Here is a 21205-nt window from a genome sequence, read left to right as displayed (position 1 = left end):
ACCCAGCGCTCAACCGCTGCGCCACTGGGGAGGCCCTGTCTTTATTTTTTTTTTTTTAAAGATTTATTTATTTATTTATACAAGCACTGGGTACAGTCAGAAGCGCAGGAGGGTGAGAGGATTCACCAGAGCCAGAGCAGGGAGCAGAACAGGCAGACTGACGAAGTACACTGCTGTGGGGAGCAGCAGGCGGCAGGAGAGGTCTGCGCGCCATGTGGGACCCTCGCTGGTGGCCGGGGATTGAACCGGTGCTACAGAGGCTTCAGGCAGCTTCACAGCCCAGCTCTCAACCGCTGCGCCACCAGGGGAGGCCCTCTTTTCTTTTCTTTAATCTCTGAGTTTGGCCCAGTTCCTTGGAACTCAGAAGGGAAATATGGAAACAAGTGGATCCCACTTTGACTTTTAGGATAATATTGAAGGAAGGAAGAAAAATGATGTCATGTTTCTCTGTCACTCTAAGTCCCAGTGATTGTGTGAAAGAGAAAAATAAGCAAAAGTCTCACTTTCTCACTTTGAAATAGTGCTTTCCTTATGATCACTAGCTAAAATATTCAACTTAATCTAAAATCAGGTTATCATCCTTTTGCTCTAAAAATATTTTTATTTGAGGTGATGTAAACAGCCTTCTCTTCATACACAAGAAATATCAATATATGCACCTTAGTTTCAAACTCAAATTAGCATTTTTCGACAAATAGTAGGTCTTACTCCATTTTCTGTTTCTTTGTAGGATTTAATAGCCATGGGCCTTTGCAATGTTGTCAGTTCATTTTTCAATTCTTGTGTGTTTACTGGTGCTATGATCAGGACTATTATCCAGGATAAGTCTGGAGGAAGACAACAGGTATGTTGAAGTAGAATTTGATCTCTAATATATAAAGGTATTTATGTCTATTCATAGATCTATTCATAGAAAGGAATTATATTAGCTAAATCGTGTTGCTGTTTTAATGTTAATGTTTTTTTGGAAAAGACCTCTTGGAGGAATTTAGATTCCATGCTTGCTTTAATTTTGTTTAAATTTTGTCTTAAAAGCTATTTGTCCTTTGGAATAGGAAAGTCATTTTCTATAGAAGTATTCTATGCAAGAGGCTTCAATGTAGCCCACAAAAACCTATTTTTCCATGTAACATACATACCTAAAAGATAATATTTCAGGTAAACTAATCATCGCCTACTAACTTTTTTTTCCTATGGGCAGTTGTATTTTTGACCTAGATTGGAAAGAAATAAACAAATCTCTCCATCCTAGCAACAGGATTAGAAATTTTTCTAGTTTCCACAAACGGTATGGCAGGAGGCTTTCACGATAGAGTAGTAGATCTTTGTGTAGATGAGCCTAGGAATTTATGATTAGTCTACCTTTGTATAAGAGAAAAATATCTAGACCAGACTCTCTTCAGGTATTCTGAGTTAGTAAACTAAATATATTTGTAAGTGGAAAGGAAAGGGAAAATAGAGAATGATGGTAGAAAAGACTCTAAAAGCAAACTCTAATTGCAGGCATGAGATTTTGTAAATTCAATGTTTCCAGTTTTGAGTTGACTAGATAAAAGATAGCTTTACAACATGAGAGGTGTCTCATCACAGCTATGTAGCATGATGAAATGTCAAAGAACTATCAAACTGAAACTGGCGTAAGCCCAGGGAATGAGTCGAAGAAAAGCTTTAGCCACAGAATTATGGTTGGAGTCTATGGTCAGAGGCCGACGTGTCAGAACAATGACATTAAATTTTAATAGGGAACGATACAGTTGAAACATAAGATAAAAGCTAATAGAGTACGCAGGGGCAAGAGCATGAGTCTAGAGTAAGATCATGCCATATTGTTTTATGTGGAGTGAATTTTGTTGTAATAGAGCTCCTTCCAGACACATTATCCTTTAAGGTATAGCTCTATCCCACTACTATTTGGCAGAAAGAAGGAAGTTGGGTTATATTAAAAAAAGAAGGATGTTCTATGCAAGTGTGCAAAAACTTTGAAATCAAAATGAAAGATTTTTAAGAAATGTAAATGGTAATTCTAGACATTCATTTCTTTAAATTTATTTTTATTAAAATAAATGATACACATTCATTGGTGGGATTTTTTTCCCCACCACCATCCCTTGTGACTCCTTGTCCCTTTTCTCTCTCTTCTCTCCTAACCATGGAGGGAACCACCCTCAGGATGTTTGTTAATGTCCACTACTTTTTGAAAGTGTTTAATGTCAAATTGTCAGTTCTGTGAATGTCTAATATTTGCTCTTATCATTTTGACTTATTTTGCTGCATATAATTTTCACAAATTCCCTCCATTTTGTTAAAAATGGCTGCATCTCACCCTTTCTTCTGGCCATGTAATACTCCATGGTGTGTATGTACCACATCATCTTGATCCATTCGTATGTTGAGGATTTAGGCTGCTTCCATGTCCTTTCCTAGCTATTGTAAGTAATGCTACTGTGGATGTCATGGAATATGTGGGTATTTTTGTTGATGGTTTCATATTCTGTGGATATATGCCCAAGAATGGGATTTTTAGTTATCTCAAGGTCAATCCAGATTGTTTTCCATGTGAGTGTCACTAGTTCACATTCTAGTGGCATAATAGGGTTCCTTTTTCTCCTCATCCTCTCCAGCATTGTTGGGGTCTTTTTAATATGTGCCATTCTCACAAGTATGAGATGATATCTCATTGTGGTTTTAATCTGCATCTCTTTTATTAAGATGAACATTTTTTCATATGTCTTTTGGCCTTCTGGATATCTTCTTTGGTGAATTCAGACTTTTTTTTTTTTAGCTTTTTGCAACATCTTTTAATTCAGAAGATAAGCATAATATAAATTCAGGGAGAAAAGATGCACACAGAAAAAACAAAATTACAATGTGAGGAAAATTAAGGGCAGAATAAGTAATATAAATTAACAGTGCCATGAATATTGCAAGGAAAGGAATGATGGAGGAACTGGGACTTTTGTGGATTTTAAAAAATTAATTAATTTATATATATTTTATATCATTGTTCATTTTTGTACAATGTTTGCTTTCTCCTCTCAGGTGTAGTCCCTGTAGAATTCCCACCACCAATTCACCCGTGCACCATCCCATAGTCCCTTGTGCTCTTCCCACCCCTGTTTTGATCCCTCTTCCTCCCCCTCTCCTGCAGAATATCTCTGATTTAAGCTGCCTGTTAATTTTGTTTATTTACTATTATTTTTTTCTGATCCCTTATTTGGTTCCCCTATAGTCCTCCTGTAAGTGAAACCATCAGATATTTTTCTTTTTCCTTCTGGCTTATTTCACTGAGAATAATCCCTTCCAGCTCTATCCATGTTGCTGCATGAGTTTCTTTTTTGATTTCTGAGTAGTATTCCATTGTGTGTATATATACCACATTTTCTTGATCCAGCCATCTATTGTTGGGCATTTGTGTTGTTTCCATATCTTACTTATTGTAAATAGTGCTGCAGCAAACATGGGGGTGCAGGTATTCTTTTGAATGAATGTTTTTGTGTTCTTTGGGTAGATTCCTAAGAGTGGAATTGCTGGGTCATATGGTAGCTCCATTTTTAGTAGTTTGAGGAACCTCCACACAGTGTTCCATTGTGGTTGGACCAAGTTTGCATTCTCACTAGCAGTGTAGGAGAATTCTTTTTTCTCCACATCCTCGCCAACATTTGTTGTTTCATATACTTGTTGGCCATTTGCATTTCCTCTTTGGAAAAGTGTCTATTTAGCTCTTCTGCCCATTTGTTTTTTGACTGGATTGTTTACTTTGTTTTTATTGAATCCTGTGATCTCTTTGTAGGTCTTTGTGATCCGCTTCTTATCAGTTGTATGAAGTGCAAAATTTTTCTCCCAATCTGAGGGTGTCTCTTTGTTTTGGTTAATGTCCCTTGGTGTACTGAAGCTTTTTAATTTGTTGTAATCCCAGTGGTTTTTCTTTTCCTTCATTTGCTTTGGGGGATAAGTGTTTAAAGATGTTACTGAGATGTGTGTCATGTAGTTGGGTTTTTTTTTAAGATTGATTTATTTATTTACACAAGCACTGGGTACAGTCAGAAGCGTGGGAGGGTGAGAGAATTCACCAGAGACAGAGCAGGGAACAGAACAGACAGACTGATGAAGTACACTGCTGAGGGGAGCAGCGGGTGGCAGGAGAGGTCTACGCACCATGTGGCACCCTCACCGGTGGCTGGGGATCGAACCAGCGCTGCAGAGGCTGCGGGCAGCTTCACAGCCCAGCACTCAACCCCTGCGCCACGAGAGAGGCCCTGTGTCATGTAGTGTTTTACCTATATTTTCTTCTATATCTTTTATGGAGGTCTTACATTCAGGTCTTTTATCCATTTTGAGTTGGTTTTTGTGTATAGTGTGAGGTAGTGGTCCAGTTTCATTCTTTTGTATTGTGGTAGTCTAGTTTTCCCAGTACCATTTATTGAACAGACTGTCCCCATTCCATTGCATATTCTTTGCTCCTTTGTCAAAGATTAGTTTGTCAAAGATACTTGTGTGGCTTTATTTCTGGGTTTTCTACTTTCATGGAGTTTTGCAGGAGGGCTAGGAAGTGCATACATGGAGGAAGGAAGATAAGCTTCAGTTCAGCTCAGTGTTGCTTTTCTCCTATAGAACTAAGAGCCTGCCTCCAAGGCAGCCTCTGGCTCTCCTGTTTTATGCTGCTGCACTGTTTTCTCGAGCAGCTCACTCCCCTACATAGGCATCTTGCTCTGGTGAATGATGCTTCACAGGGAGCCATTTCCCTAGTGATGCTAGTAAGCCTGTCCCTGACACCTTGATGTGCCCAGTGCGAATTGCTGGGTCAAGCGGAGAATGTTGTTGACCCCTGGCCCTCTATATTGAATCTACCCAGCCTCCACCCTGAGTTTCTGATGTGGACTGTCAAGGACCTCTGAGTTGCAGTCAACTGTCTTCTTCCCACAGCAGTGGGGTGTTCTCTCCACCCCTACCTTCTTGTGGTTTTGATTTACTCTGCCTGAGAACACCCCGCTTCTTCAACGTTCCTCAGAAGTACAGGAAAGAGAAACTAGGTGCTGAGCCTCTTGTCATCAAGGGCCATTTTATTTTCTTTTATCTGGCATAAAAACCAGTTGCTTTCACTGGTTGCAGCAAAATCTCTCAGCTATTTCAGCCCTGGCCTGAGCTTAAGGTATTGGCAGGCCCATGACACAGAGAGATGTGAAGAGCCCCAAACTTGTTGTCAGACTTTCCCCCACTCCACCTTCCAGCACATCCAGTTTTGATCACTGTGCTTCTGGTTCTCTGTGATTGAGTTCCCTTCTTTGTTCTCTGTTTTCCAGGGACTGCCTCTTTGCCTTGTCCTTAGGATCCCAGGAGTGCTTAAAAATTAGCTGCTATAAAAGAAAGAATCATTAAAAAAGGAAATATGTTGTTTTCTTTTTAGAGGAAATAGGGAATAGAAAACCAAGATTTTGGGGTCAGATAGGTGGGTTAAAGCCATGCCTTCTAGCTGTATGACCTTTGTCAAGTTCCTTTTGCTTTCTGAGGCTCTCATTCTCATCTGTTAGATGGGAGAAGACTAGCTGTTCAGTTGTGAGAATTAAACTGGAATGTAACATCACAGTATCTTTCACTTGGATATTCCTATTCCGGGTCCTTAGTGGCCTCACTGGTACTTGACATTTCTACTGATGGAGCCCACTATTTATGGAGTGATTGGGGTGTGAGGGCCTGCCTGTCCATAGTGGCTGGTTGTGGGAACTCGCATTGCCTTGAATCCCCAGAGAGAAGGAAAAATGTGTGTTTGTTTAAAAAAAGCCTGGAAAAGTGATAGAAAATTAAAACAGGAAAGCACAATATGCATAAGATATAAAGTTCTACATGCTTGCTGTTTTTAGACCCTGGCACTGAGTCTGAGACTCTTAAGACTCATCAAGCCTCCTTCTAAGACACAGTGCCACCAAGGATGGTCCTCTGACCCTAAACCCCACTACTTTGGGTACAGTCAAAACACAGGGGCACAATTTATTGGGAGATCTCTCAACTCCCTCTGAACGGCAGCAAATTTTATGGAATTCAGTGTCTGGTTTGCACTCCTTTTATTCTAGGTTTTATATAACTTATTTTAACATTTGTATGTCTTTGTTTCCTTAAAAATTATCAGAAGAATTTTGGAGGAAAGTAGTAGTTGAAAGGGAAAATCCGGATATATTTTCTTGCGCTAATCAAAGTGGTGTTTTGTTTTTAATTTTTCCTAGAGTTCCAATCCTTAAATTAGATCCAGCAGCAGGCTGGTGTGTATACTGGCAGGAGAAGTTTATGGTCTCAGTTGCCTGTCTCAGTTGTACAGTGTATAAAATGTTAGCCATTAGAACTCCTAAGTTTCAGTTACAGTGATCCATTTTCCTGAATTGTTCCTCCCACACTACTTTTACGTCACTCACCTTTCCCAAATCAGGATGCTTCTGTTAGCTGTGAATCAGCTGGGATGAGGAAAGAAGGAAGCAGGACATTGATTTCATTGCTGTATTTTCAGTGATGCAATTATGAGGCAATACCAGCAGTGAGTGGTGAGAAGAAATCCACTAAGAAGTTATCCCCTCCCTACGCTGCCAGCACCCAAGAAATGAAGGGGAAAATTAGACAATCATTGCTAAGGGTCATTTACTGGTTTGATTTGAGGGACTCTTATAGTTCTTGTTTGTATATGTCATTGTTTTGATATATAGTTATTATAGCTTTATTCTCTATCCCTTTCCCCATCACAGTGGAAGATTACACTGCTTTCTATTATTTTATCTACCTATTAGGAACTTAAATGAAAATTATCAGTAGAAGAAAGAATGAGTTCAAGACTATGTCCAAAGAGCTTTGAGACTGTAAAGGGAACTTTACATAGTTTCTCCCAGTATTTGCCAAATCAGATTCACTCCTTACCAGGTCACACTGGGTAGTCAATGCAATTGGGATACAATCCAGAGCTGCTACAAGCCATGACTCATCTTTGTAACTTTTTGTGATGGTAACAAAGCAGAGCAAAACTGAAGTAGGAAAATCAGAAGTGATTATCATTGTATTTTTAAGATGAAAGTTCAGTGATAATGTTCAATGCAAAGCTATCCAAGCTCTAACAGGAGCATGAGGGGTGAGATATTTACTGGTATGGGAGTGAGATGGTTGAGATTTTAGGGCCAACAGTGAGGGATCTTAGTAGATTCCATTCTGAACTGTGCAAGAAGGGATATGGAGGGAATGCAAGTCAGATTTTTGGGAGAGCAGATTCATAGTGCAAAGCCATAGCAATAAAGATTCAAATACCTAAGATGATTTGGAACTTTTCAGAAAGCATTCGTGTATTCACTCAACAAGTATTTATTGAGTATTCATTATGTGTGCACCTTGACAAGAGCTGAAAATATTAGCCCAACAAAAATGCACTTATGCTGAATGGTTACACTAAACTCCTTTTAAGAAAAAAACAAAAAATGGCATGCTTCTCACCAAGCAAAAGGCCCCAGCCTCAGCTGGAGACAGGGACCAGTGCATTCCTGATGGTCTCTCTCCAACCGGCTCTGTCTCCTCAGTTTGCATCTCTGGTAGGCGCAGGTGTGATGCTGCTCCTGATGGTGAAGGTGAAACACTTCTTCTACGAAATGCCAAACGTAAGTAGAACTGATCAATTTACTGAGAGAGAAAGACTGGCTTTCCACATTGCATCATGGTGGGGCATTTTCCAAGGAGAACTGCAAACTCAGCTTATCAATCGGGGGTTGCCTCAGCTGACCTCTAGCCCCTTTCCTTTAAGATAACAGTATCTGCCTCACAGGATGGGGAGATAATGTGTATAGAATATTGAGAATACTGTTGAGCTTCTAGTAAGTGTTCAAGAAACACTGGTTATTATTGTTATTATTCTCTTTCTCAATAATCTTTCTTTTGTTGCTAAAGCTATACAGCAAGGTTTATAAGTAAGAATTCAGTTTAAAACGACCAAAATAGACTTCAGATGCCAGAACGCCCATTACCAACCCAGGCTTGGAAGCTCATTGCACATTCATGCCATCTGTTTCCTACACTGTTTCCAGAAGGCCTTGTTTTGCATCCACGTGAACTCAATCCCTCTCTTGCAGCCACACTGCCTCTTGGTTAGCTCACAATACTGAAAGGCATGGTCTGGAAGTTGAGTTTTAACTAACTGTGCTCAGCTAGGATGCCCTATGTACTTGGGTGCCACTTCTTCCATTTGGATGAGACCCATCACCTTGCACTTAGAGATGTCAGAGGCATGATTTCTTGGCTATAATCAATTTGTTCTAAGTTGGGATATAGATCATTGCTCAGAGACCATAATTTCCTCTTAAATTTCCTCCATGTTCCTGTTAGCCATTCTGAGAGAGTGCAGTGGGAGATGGGAAGAGGCGTCACTTCTGGGGTAGCAACAGAGCCATATGCTAAAGCTGGAGAAGTGGCAAAAGTTATCCACATCCTCTCCTCTGAACACATCCATTCCACCTGGTGAATATCAGGTATCAGTCAAGCAGAACCACCTCAAGGCTGATGCTGCCCTCTGCTCTTGTGACTCAGGGGCCTTGGAACCCAATCATGGAATCTGTGTGTTGAGGGTGGGATTAAGCATGTGTTTATCACACAAACAATCCTCTGATTCCAGCAGAAATCACGTGGGCAATTTAGTTTCTACAGTGTGTTGGAGCTATAACTCGTGGAGTCTATTTTTGGAGGGTAACTTTCTAACTTAATTTGAACACTCATATTTTCTCTTTATAGCTAAAATAATTAGAATTTTGTCAATGCCAAACAAAGAAAAATTGGTCTGAATTCACTGAAGGGAAGTGGCAAAAGTTGGTAGCATTTCCTTGTTATAAATATGGTGAGAACAGAACAGCCCTCGCTTTTGGCTAAACATGATAGATCACATTATTTTTACAGCATCTAGTTTAGGACATTTCTGGGTAAGATACAAACACAGCCTGATCAGTGGAATAGTTGACTTAGTATAACAGTGGACTGTGAGTCTCAAACTATGAATGAGTCCTTCCTTCCTTGAGAGGCTGTAGATGACTTGCTGCAAGGAGTACTTGGCTGGGCATCCACACAAGCATCTCAGCTTCTTAGCAGGGGAGAGTCAACACAAATTTTGAAAAAGAGGATACAAAATAACATACTCAATATTGTTCCAATTTTGTGGAAGAAAATATAAAACATGTCCTGTCCCAATGTTAACAATGGTTATCTGCTGGATCATGGAAATCAGGCATAAGTTTAACTGTTCTTTACATAGCTATTATGTTTTACCTTAATATTCTGAAAAGTAAAGATTTTTTTCTGCAAAATGTTTTGTGAAAAGATATGTTCCCTCCTCACATTCCTGGCCTTAAGCTAGAAATCTGGCAAAATTCCTATGAAGGCAAGTGTATGTATTTGATTAGACAGTCAGTGGAAGCATAGACATGATGTTGTTACGGGCTATCAATACAAAATATCCATTGAGGTTGACTAGGTTTTTGTGGTTCTTTGTGAAAATTTGGGCATTTTACCCCCAGAGGGAAAGCAAAGCAAGGTTTCCCTTCTCTTCACAGGCTGTGCTGGCTGGTATTATTCTGAGCAACCTCCTACCCTACTTTGAAACCATTTATTATCTACCCAGTCTGTGGAAGCAGAGTCAATATGACTGTGTGAGTACAGAGGCACCGGCTGAAGTAGGGCAGGACAGAGGGGAGGGATCGAGAGAGGGAACGATAACAAATGAGAGATCAGCCACAAAAGAACAGGCAGGACTGGCAACTCTTTGATGCCTAGGACACTATTTCTGCTTAAAAAATGGAGTCATGGTTGTTAGGGCATAAAAATATTGTGACCTCATTCCAACTATGCAAATCAAAGAAGGGGAATGAAGTGGTTGTGGTTACATACAAATCTGGTAAAAGAAAAAAAAGTTTGTTACACATTGCATATTTGAAAAACTTTTAATCCAGTTAATATGAATACTTCCCAGCATAGGAGAGACAAGTCCTAAAAAAAGAAGGGGTGCCTTGCCAGGCAGAATAACTGACGGAGCATCCTCTTTTTGCCTGGAGCACAAGGCTAGAGAACATAAATAGGAAAGAGCTAGAAATAAAAGATAGGAGATATAAGGTGATGAGAGGACAAGGACCCAGTGGAGGCAGAAAAATATGAAAGAGAAGAATTTGGGAGCTGGTCTCTGAGGAGCTAAAAGGGATGGAAGCTAGTGCACAGGTTGACCTTCTGGTCCTGAAGGGAGAGTGAGCTCTTCCAAGAGGACTGAAGAAAATGAGGGAAAGTTGAGTGAGTGTAGTGTCTAACAAGTGGTAGGTAGAAGTAAATATTTTTTAAAGATTTATTTATTTATGCATTCAAGAACGGGGGTACAGGCCAGAGGTGCGGGGGATGAAAGGATTCACCAGATGAAAGGATTCACGGGGGAACAGAACAGGCAGACTGACTGAAATACACTGCTGAGGGGAGCAGCGGGCGAGTCAGGAGAGGTCTGCTGTACCAAGTGGGTATCTCCCTGCCCGGGGATCGAAGTCATGCTGCAGTGGCTACAGATTGCTTCATAGGTTGCATCTTAACCCCTTGTACCACCAGGCCCGGAAGTAAATATTTAAGGGAGTTTTGACCTATCTTCTCTATGAGAATGAAAGTTAAGTCACCCACTGGGGTGGGGGTTTGAAAAGGATGTTAAAAATCCCCAATAATCAGTGTAGATCTTAAAACAGCCATTACCAGTTGGTGAGTGTTCTGGGTTGCTTTGCAAGTAGTATTTCTTCCCTCAACAAAGCCTATAAAGAAGATATAAATTAAATAGCACTATTTTGCACATAGTGAGGATAGTCAAGAGAGAATTGAAGAGAGATGACCAGGTACGCATCAAAGAATTGCTAGACGGCTTTGGGCCCAATCATTGGTGATGAAATCACTCCACAGGGTGTGGAATTTGTTCCCTAAACCCCAGGTGTCTGGAGGGAGGCGGTGAAGGTGAATGGAGGGATAGGTCTTCAATTCTGCTTGTGTTTATGGTTTTCCTTTTCCCCCTTTTCCATAGGTTATTTGGGCGGTGACATTCTTAGCTTCACTTCTCCTGGGACTCGATCTTGGACTACTCATTTCAATAATGTTTGCCTTCTTCATTGTTACCGTTCAGTCACACAAGTAATTTGTCTCAGGTAATAGATTAGCCATGTCAAAGTAAGGTAACTGTGACCTAAAGACAAGTGCATTTCCTTTCAGAACTAAGATTTTCCTCCTGGGTCAGATCCCTAACACCAACATTTATAGAAACATCTCGGACTATCGGGAGGTAAGAACCTAAATAAGTCCCATTCTTTTGCCCAGGGATGGGGTGGACCAAGCCTGCTACTTAGTTTTTCTACAAAAGTCCCTCTGTTGCTTGCTGCACTACAGATGGACATTTACAAAGATGTGGAAAGTGATGTATGATGGTAGAAGTGAGTAACTTAGTTAGGTAAACCCTCATAGATTGCAGCCAGTCAAGTGTAATATTTAATTGTGTTGTGTATGAAGAACACACACAAAAAAGAGACAACTGAAGACGGAGGGAAAAATAAGAATGCAGGAAAGGCAGGGGGTAAAATAGGAGGAAGGAGTTTGCTGGTTCTTGCTTGTTACAAAGAAGAATATAGACTCCTCAAATTCAAAAGATTTTTTTTTCTCACTGCATAAAAGAGTTGAGAAGTTTTCCCTCAACTTTGCATTTGTGTTGCAGATTACGAGCATTTCTGGGGTAAAGATCTTCCAGTGCTGCAACGCCATTACCTTTGTAAATGTTCACTACCTAAAGCACAAGCTGCTGAAAGAGGTGACGCTTTCCTCACCTGCCTTGCTTCCACCTGCCTCCTTCCCTCTCCTCAAGCATGCCTCTCCTGTACCACTCCCCATTTGAAGGAGACTCCTCTGATACTTTTCCAGATTGAAATGAAAAGGGTGCCTCTTAAAGAAGAAGAAATTTTCAGACTGTTCAATCCAGGCCATCACTTCCAGAGGGACCACATTTGGAGGTGTTACTGCAACTGTGATGAACTGGAGCCACTGCCCAGGGTTAGTGATCCCTCTTCTTTTCTGTACTTCTCCCCACATTTTATGAAGAAGTGCACTAGTAGCTTTTTTAAAAAGTAAACAGAAAGAACATCAATCCCCCCACCTCAGGAATGTTGACATTTAGATGGACTGGAGATACTCAGAAATGAAAGATTTCTACTCAGAAATGAAAACATAGGTTCCCCTTTGAGGCTGACATCTTGACCTGAAAGTAGGTGGGAGGAAATTCCTTTGAGTCCCTATGATGACTGTGATTTCTGACTGCAAAGCATATGTTCTGCCTTTTGAGGTTGTCAGTAATTCCTCGTGGTACCTATTTTCCTAACCTTTAGCTGCTAGGCTTTAGATTTCTGAAATCAAGTGACTTTGGGATTGGATTCTATTTTTTTGTACTAATTTACTTATCTTTAACTGAAGTGACATGAGGACCTAATGTCACACGGGGTGACATTAGGTATTACCACCATAGTGCAGCCACCACAGACCATTGTGCTTCCTTCTCTCTTTGTGCTTACCCTTCCTTCCCTTGGTGCTTCAGTTCTATAGTCAGCTCTCAAGGGTTAGTTTTAAGCATTAGTTACTTTATATTCCACATATGAGTGACACCATCCAGTATTTTTCTTTCTCCTTCTGACTTATTTCTCTTAGCATTATAGGGTTGTATTCTAAGTCCATCTAATGCAGAGTCAAGGGGGCTGGGATTCATAAGGGTCTGCCAGGGTCTCCTGATGTCTGCCTGTGATCAAGGAAATGATGAGGGAGCGAGGGGCAGAAAAAGGGTAAACATAAATAAGGATTTTGTAGCATCCCAAGGTTATTTTAGCTGATAACTAACTTGAACTTGGTCTAAATAGTCCCTTTCCTTAGAACAAGGTTGCTCATTTCTGGTTTTGGACCTTTCATCCAATCTACACCTACAACCTGGAGAGACTGCAGAGAGAGAGCAAAACAGAGATTTACTCACACAGTCAGATGCCTCTCCTCCTCTTCCTCACACAGGCAGCAACAAACACTCTGGTTCCTATATGCCCTAGTAGAGAGTAGGTTCTGCAGAGCTCCTCAAAATGTTAGCTTTCCTGCCAAGAGGACAGAATTAACAACATACCTCATTTTTGCTTTGTATCCACATGCACTGTATACTGTGGAGGATGATTACAGGACAGCCGCACATTGAAGTCAAATAGGATCATCTAGTATTTATTCAGCACCTTCTGTATGTCCAGAGCTACAAGAAAGGGAAAAGAACTTTAAAGGGCCTCTAGCTTTAGGTTATTACCTTCTTCATTTTCCTTTTTTTTATTGTAATTAAAAAAAATTGCCAATATACACATTATTTCCTGCTACAAATATTATTTTTTTAGCTTCACCATTTTTGAGTAAACGTTTCAGTAGTGTTAAGTACGTTCACAATGTTGTGCAATCATCACCACCACCTATCTCCAGAACTTTTTCATCTAACAAAACTAGAACTCTGTACCCATTAACAACTCCGCATCTCCCCCTCTTCCCAGCCCCTGGCAACTACTATTCTACTTTCTGTTCTATGAATTTGACTATTCCATATATCTCACAGAAGCAAAATCATAACAGTATTTGTCTTTTTTGTGACTGGCTTACTTTACTTAGCATAACATTCATCCAGGTTGTTCTTTTAAGAGAATGCTTTTTTCCCTGGAAAAAAACATACACATATAGAGACAAGTATAATGAGTATATATGCCCACCACTGCCTTAAGGCTTATCATTCCATATTCACTCTTGTTTCATTACATTTCCACCCACCGGTAACCCCTTGAAATCACAGGAATATTTTTAAGCGATTCATGAAGTTTTGTTTTTTTTTTTTTTTTTATGTCTTCTTTTTTAATTTTTTTTAAAGATTTTTTTTAAATAATAAATTTTATTTTTATATTCCCCCATACAATTGCAAAAGCCCCATTCTGACCCCAATCCTTCCCTTCCCGCCCCCCACCCCCCAAAAAGTGTCTCTGGTTCATAGTTTTTTGTTGATTTTGATTTTCACTTTCTTATATTCATTTTCCTGGTCCCTTATTTAAGTTTTCTAGATTCCTGCTATGAGTGAGACCATCCGGTATTTTTCTTTTTCTTTTTGGCTTATTTCACTGAGCATGATCCCTTCCAGCGCCATCCATGTTGCTGCAAATTGCATGTGTTTATCTTTTTTGAATGCTGAGTAATATTCCATGGTATATATGTACCACATCTTCTTGATCCAGTCATCTATTTTTGGGCATTTGGGTTGTTTCCAAAGCTTAGCTATTGTAAACAGTGCTGCTATAAACATAGGGGTGCAGGTGTTCTTTGGAATTGATGTTTCTGTGTCCTTTGGGTAAATACCTAGGAGTGGAATTGCTGGATCATATGGAAGCTCTATGTTTAGTAGGTCCAGAAATCTCCACACAGCTCTCCATAGTGGTTGGACCAGTTTGCACTCCCACCAACAGTGCAGGAGAGTTCCTTTTTCTCCACACCCTCGCCAACATTTGTTGTTGCTATTTTTTTTAATATGTGCCATTCTCACTGGTGTGAGATGGTATCTCAGATTCATGAAGTTTTAAATCAAACCAAGGAGCGAGCGCTCTAATAATGTGACACATAAAGCTATGGTTGTATTTTATCAGTCCTAAAAACATACATTTTTCCACATCTATGATATTTGGATGCATTGTGCAATTGAAGGCATTATTATACTTTAACTTACAGAATTTTTTTCTTGATGGTGCAAAAAAAAGTCATGCATCTTATAATTGACAAATAGGATAGTAACCGGTACCATATCTTTGTGTCCTAAATTGTGTGCTTAGATTGTAACAACTCTTACACTTCAGGTAAAGCAAGCTTGACATGACCTCAAAAAGTCAGGGACAGTTCAGTGTAGCAATGGACTTGAACTGGGCAGTAAAGAGAAATTTGGATGAATCCTTATCCTTTTTACATTTGCCTAACAATTCTTGTTCAGATATGTTGTTTATCCCTTGAATGGATGCATGCCCTCGCCCCAGGTAGACTCCCGGGTCGCAGGACAAGTTGGCATTCACCTCTTGCATGCCATTGCATTCAGAATGCTTAATACTGTCCTTAAATTGTGGCAGGCACCCCAGGCCCATTAGGAACATGACAGGAGTTAAAGCCCTGTTCAAATAATTTTCTTAAGAAAGTCTGACCAAAGACTATTGCACCAATAAAAGATGGAGGTATTGAGAAAAGAAACTGATGGATGCAGTATTTCAAAGTATCGGTAGGCACTGGAGACTACACAGAACCCAGGAATGAGGGAAAGGAATCCATCAAAGGTGATCTTCAGCGTGGCTCACTAGGATAATGATGTCATTGATGCACACCGGGAAGCTGGAAGGGGGGATATTGAGTGGCGAGGATAAGGAAAGATGAATGTAGTTCTTAGACAAGAGCTTGAAGAGACAGAGGTCCAAGTCAACAGTGTACAGTACCTAGAGTGGGGGGACATCCCTAAGAGGGAGAGAAAGTGAATGAATAGATAGAAACAGCACAGTTGCAAGTATTTCCAGACCTTGCTTGAGTTTTATCACAGTCCTCCCCTAACACTGTTGTTCCAGATTGTCTATACAGAACGATTTGAAAGTAAACTGGGCCATGATACATCCTCCATTAACCTGATCCGCTGCTCACGTTTGGAAAGCATAAACATGAGCGAATCTTCGTCTGAAAGACAAATACCATTCACGGTATCTTCCATGTCCCGGAGAATTCCAGAGCAAAACTATGAGGATGTGGAGGACCTTTGGTTTCCTAATAATGTCTCTGGAAAGAGCTCGATTCCACTTTCTGCTCCAAATGAAAGTTTGATCAGGGACACAGCACTCGCCCCTTACTCAAGCATAACTGTTCAATCTGCCACCCACACCATCATCTTGGATTTTACCATGGTGCATTATGTGGATTCACGGGCTTCAGTCATATTAAGACAGGTGAGTACTGGGAAGGCTTTAACAATAGCTCTGATCCCCTCTCACCCCCACCAGCCCAACCCCATACCGATTGAATCCTGTTAGTTATGAATCAGCTTCTATGTGATTCCTAGATGACTAGAAATTGGAAACGAAAGACAGTTTAAGGTCAAGCAAAATAAAAACAAAATGAACCAACTTTAATTTATGAACTGGAGTTGGTTCCCTAAACATAGCAAATCTTTTTTTTAAGATTTATTTATTTATGCATACAAGAACTGGGGTTCAGGCCAGAGATGCGGGGCGGGGGGGAGAGGATTCACCAGAGACAGACGAAGGACAGAACAGGCAGACTGACTGAAATACACTGCTGAGGGGAACAGTGGGTGAGACAGGAGAGGTCTGCCTCGACATGTGGGTTGCTCCCTGCCTCGGCCAGGGATCGAACTCAAGGGATCGCCCCTTACTCAAGCATAACTCAAGCAGAGGCTGCGGATTACTTCATAGTGTGGTGCCACCACGGAGGCCCTGACTACAAATATTTTCAAGGATAGGATCGAATGCTACAAAAAAAAAAAAAAAATCACCAAAAATTCTCCCGTTTAGCTAGTTGAGCTACACATTGTAAAAGGCACTTAGGTTTGAAGAGGTTGTGATGAATTAGCACCCCATGCCTGAGGCTGCCTCTTCTAGTACCTGGGGAAACTTCCCCATTCCCTTTTCATTTCTTGCATCTTTGGGTAAAAAGAGCAAGGAAGGGTTTCCCTTCAAAAATTGCATCCTTGAATCCTGATTTCCTTCCTACTTTCAGGTTTCTTTGACAGTTTTCATTTTTTTCCTTCTTATACAAAAGAAATACTTCAGATACACAAATAACCATATTGGTTTGATTGTTTAATGTTTCATAAGTATTATATCTTTGTTCAGCCAATTTAGTTCAGTTCATAGCTCTCTATCTCCTGCTTACTCCTGTTGAAACATCTGGAACACTCACTTCCAAATTCTGACTGCATCCTCCTTTTTCTTGAGATATGTCATTCAGCTAACTTTCCCTCTTCCCTCTTCAGATCCTAAAGGATTCTGAAGGAATAGGAGTTCCTCTTAAGTGAGTCCAACTCCCCTTCATTCTGAATTTCTTTTAGCACAAAGAATTGAGAATGGTGGTCCAGGATCTGGGCTCTGTCCTGGCTTTACTGCTCTCGCTGCCTTGAACCAAAGGCAACTTACTAAATTACAAGGGTCTTGGCTTCCTTGACTAAAATAAGAGCCTTAGAAGAGATCAATGTGATTAATGTGAGATCAATGAGCTCTTTTCCTCTCACCCCATTTTCAGACTTAAATATACTTGATCATGTCTTTTGGGAATTTTTTTTTTTAGTGATTTTTTTTTTTTTTTAGATTTATTTATTTATTTATATAAGCACTGGGTTCAGTCAGAAGCGTGGGAGGATGAGAGAATTCACCAGAGCTGGAGTGGGAAACAGAACAGGCAGACTGATGAAATACACTGCTGAGGGGAGCAGCAGGCGGCAGGAGAGGTCTGTCGCGCCATGTGGGACCCTCGCTAGTGGCCGGGAATCGAACCGGCACTGCAGAGGCTGCAGGCAGCTTCACAGCCCAGTGCTCAACCGCTGTGCCAGCAGGGGAGGCCCTCTCTTGGGCATTTTTATCTTCAGTCATTCCCTGGACTGTGTTCACTTTCTCTCTCTCTCTCTTTCTCTCTCTCTCTCCCTCTTTAAGATTTTATTTATTTATTTTTGCATAGAAGAATCCTCTGGCCAATCCTATATAGTTGAATGCCTACGATATGCCAGACTGAGTTGGGCACATTTATATTCACTATCTCATTTAATTTTCACAACAGCTCTGAGAGACCTCCATATATTGCTCTAAGAGTTCTAGACTTGGGCCTCCCCCATGGTGCAGCGGGTTGAGCACAGCACTATGAAGCTGTCCGCAGCCTCTGCAGTGCCGGTTCAATTCCCGGCCAGCCAGGGAGATTCCCACAAGGCACAGCAGACCTCTCCTGTCTCGCCTGCTGCTTCCCTCAGCAGTGTATTTCAGTCAGTCTGCCTGTTCTGCTCCCCACTCTGTCTCTGGTGAGTCCTCTCACCCCCCCACCCCCACACCTCTGGCCTTTACCCCAGTTCTTGTATGCATAAAATAAATCTTTAAAAAAAATAAGGGTTCTAGGCTCATAGCTAGAATGTGGCCAGTCTATCATTGGAACTTAAAGTATCTGATTTTATGTTACTCTTCTCCCTGTTCTATAGGACCATTGTGCCGCCCTCCTTCTCGGTCTGCTCTCTTGCCTTCCTTTTTCTGTGGCAGCACCTTGTCTTCCCATCCTTAGCACAACCCATCCATACTTGACCTATTTTGATCACTTTCCCTCCTATTCCAACGTGGAAGCAGTACCAGACACTTTCAGTTTACAGCTTTCAGAGTTCATACAGCACTTTTACACCTTAAAAATACAGATCTTGCTATGAGTGAGACCATCCAATATTTTTCTTTTTCTTTCTGGCTTATTTCACTGAACATGATCCCTTTCAGCTCCATCCATGTTGCTGCGAATGACATGAGTTTATCTTTTTTGATTGCTGAGTAATATTCCATTGTGTATATGTACCACATCTTCTTGATCCAGCTGAGGGGGAGGGGAGGAGGGATTAGGGTCAAAATAAGGGGGGTGGAAATTGTATGGGGACTACAACCAAGATGAAAATGCATACATTGTGCAAAAATGAAAAATGATGTAAAAAATATATAAAATAAAACAAATGTAAATTATCAAAAAAATACAGGTCTTTTCATTCCTTTTGTGATTGTTCTATTCAGCCTTATTGGGGGGAAATTGGTCTGTTTCATTGACTTTAAAATTGAAAATTTAAACCTACTTTAAAAAAATCTCAGCAATTGTTCTTATTAGAAACAAGCACTCAGTTTAAGCTTCTTGATTTATGGGACTTCACACTCCCATTGCTTGTCATGTAGAGTCTGTCCATCGTGGCTCCTTACCATATGACTTTATGACTTAGCATATGATCAATCACTTTCTTGTTTCCTTTTGGTAGTGGAATAAGTACAGACTTGTCTCTTTTATTTGTTTCTTCTGACATTTTAACTTAGTGCCCAGGATTAGCATCCACTCAATCCTAGAATATTAAAGTTAGCATCGATTTGCTTTGAGATGAACTTCAAGATTTCTTTCCCTGTGTAATTATATTGCATATATATTCACTGAAATAAACATAAAGTCAGTGTCTGATGTTTAACACCCAGATACCAAATAGCTGATATTTTACGGCAGTCTAATGCAAATTTGCAGAAAAACTCTGAATATGAACATCAGGGTTCCTGACTTCCATTCCCTACTTAAGCACTTGGCTATCTCTAGGCCACATTTTGCCTCCTCTGCTCAGTGAATTCCAGATATAAGGGGGTCACATGCAAATACTAAACAATAATACCAAGACACAATTATTCCTTAGACTCTCCAGTGTGTTCCCATCACACCAATGCGTGTATCTTAGTGCCATCTGTACATGAACATTATCTCTTTATGGAAACTGCGTCCCCCTTTGAGAGCAGAGGCAATCCTCCCTCTCACTTCCCACCCACAGAGACCATCTGATTCTCTTTATATTTCTAGCACTTAAGACATTTCCTGGCATATAGAAGGTCACCCATCAAATGTTTGTAAAGTCGAACTGGAATGCAAAGGTATATATACCCCAGAACAAGCAAGTGACCAAAGGGGTGTTAAAACTCAGCTAATCAGAAGTCCTTTGCTGGTGAATGTGCAGATCTTTAACACTGATTTACTCTCCCCCACAGATGTGCAATGCTTTCCAAAACGCCAACATTTTGGTGCTCATTGCAGGGTGTCACTGTGAGTATCCTTCACCCTATGAGAGGGCTGTGTTTGCACCCTGGACGCTCTCCTCCTCAGGTGTCTAACCCTGTGTGTGTTCTGGGTTTGGTTTGTAGCTTCTTTGGTCAGGTCATTTGAGAGGAATGATTTCTTTGATGCTGGCATCACCAAGGCCCAGATGTTCCTCTCCGTCCACGATGCTGTGCTGTTTGCCTTGTCAAGGAAGTTTGCAGACTATTCTGAGTTAAGCTTGGATGAATCTGAGACAGTGATACAGGAAACCTACTCAGAAAAAGACCAGGTTGGATGATATGAACTATTGGGGGAGGGGAAGGCGGGAGGTAAAGTGGGGACACGTCTGACTAGATAGAGATGAGTTTTTGAATATGGTTATGCTAGACTTTGAGGTATTGAAATACTCCCTTACCTCTTAGTAAATAGCAGTGGACCTGAATCCCAAGTTTCCTCATTGTCATCGCATCTGGGTGACATTCAGGACCCATTCCTAACTAAAGAGAGGGTTACCCAAACCAGCCTACGCCTCAAGGATCTTTTTTCCAGCAAGCTTGGTTACAGTTGCAATGCCAATTATGAAATATTTCAATATAAATATTGCATATTTGAATATAGAGTACTAAATACTTCAAATATCTCCTCTAGATATACCTATAAAATCCACCCAAAGGATGAATAAAAACAATGATGAATTAGCATTATTTACATTGTGAGTAATATGAGATTTATTCAACCTGACCAAATGCAAAGGAGAATGATGAATAAGTCAGAATTTTTAGCCATTTGAATACCAAGTAAAGACCTGGGCATTATTTCAATGTTTTCAAATCAGTATCTGCGAAGGTTAAAAGCTTCCTAACTAAGGGAAAATTAAAGCAGATGGGCACCAAAACATTGTCTACTGACTAGAATTTATTTTTACATTTTTTTTTAATCATCGAAGTCGCCCTATGTGGTAAGCAATTTTCTAAACTTTTTAAATTAAACCCCTGACTCTTTGACTTAATATTCTTTGACTCAATATGTTTAATTTTTTGTGATAAGGCAAGTATTACAGAGTAATAAGTGTTTAAAAAAAAAACAAACTTGGAGAAGTAAAAAATATCCAAGTTTGTAAAACATGGCCTTTTTCTTTTTTGAAGTAATGTGTTACAAAGTATTTCCCTTGCCTTGGTGAGAAGACTCACAGGTTATATGCTTTGGCTTATTCATAACAACTTTTTCCCTGATTGCAAGATTTGAACATATTTTTTCTATTTTGCTCTATAATCTATTCCATTTACAAAATCACAGCATCACAAAACCTTTC

The 21205-nt window shown here is 40.3% G+C and overlaps 1 protein-coding gene across 5 annotated transcripts in view; it reads left to right on the top strand.

Moving 5' to 3' along the window:
- Positions 1–21205, top strand: part of SLC26A8 (solute carrier family 26 member 8) — an 81432-nt gene that overhangs the window by 54770 nt on the left and 5457 nt on the right. For 3 of the 5 annotated variants that reach the window (XM_037519583.2, XM_037519581.2, XM_037519582.2), the window contains exons 10-19: positions 731–844; positions 7545–7622; positions 9558–9653; positions 11045–11151; positions 11230–11299; positions 11726–11818; positions 11929–12057; positions 15654–16025; positions 19845–19899; positions 19998–20182. In XM_037519583.2, coding sequence (XP_037375480.1) covers positions 731–844; positions 7545–7622; positions 9558–9653; positions 11045–11151; positions 11230–11299; positions 11726–11818; positions 11929–12057; positions 15654–16025; positions 19845–19899; positions 19998–20182 — 1299 coding nt within the window. The remainder of the gene's footprint in view (positions 1–730; positions 845–7544; positions 7623–9557; positions 9654–11044; positions 11152–11229; positions 11300–11725; positions 11819–11928; positions 12058–15653; positions 16026–19844; positions 19900–19997; positions 20183–21205) is intronic. The other 2 variants (XM_037519584.2, XM_037519585.2) reach the window with 2 other exon arrangements.

This window comes from Talpa occidentalis, unplaced genomic scaffold (genome assembly GCF_014898055.3).
Source record: "Talpa occidentalis isolate TD23 unplaced genomic scaffold, MPIMG_talOcc4v2.1 talOcc4.2, whole genome shotgun sequence".
NCBI classification, from domain to species: domain Eukaryota; kingdom Metazoa; phylum Chordata; class Mammalia; order Eulipotyphla; family Talpidae; genus Talpa; species Talpa occidentalis.
Note: the sequence above shows the minus strand (reverse complement) of the source record. Positions and strands in the feature narration are given on the sequence as shown.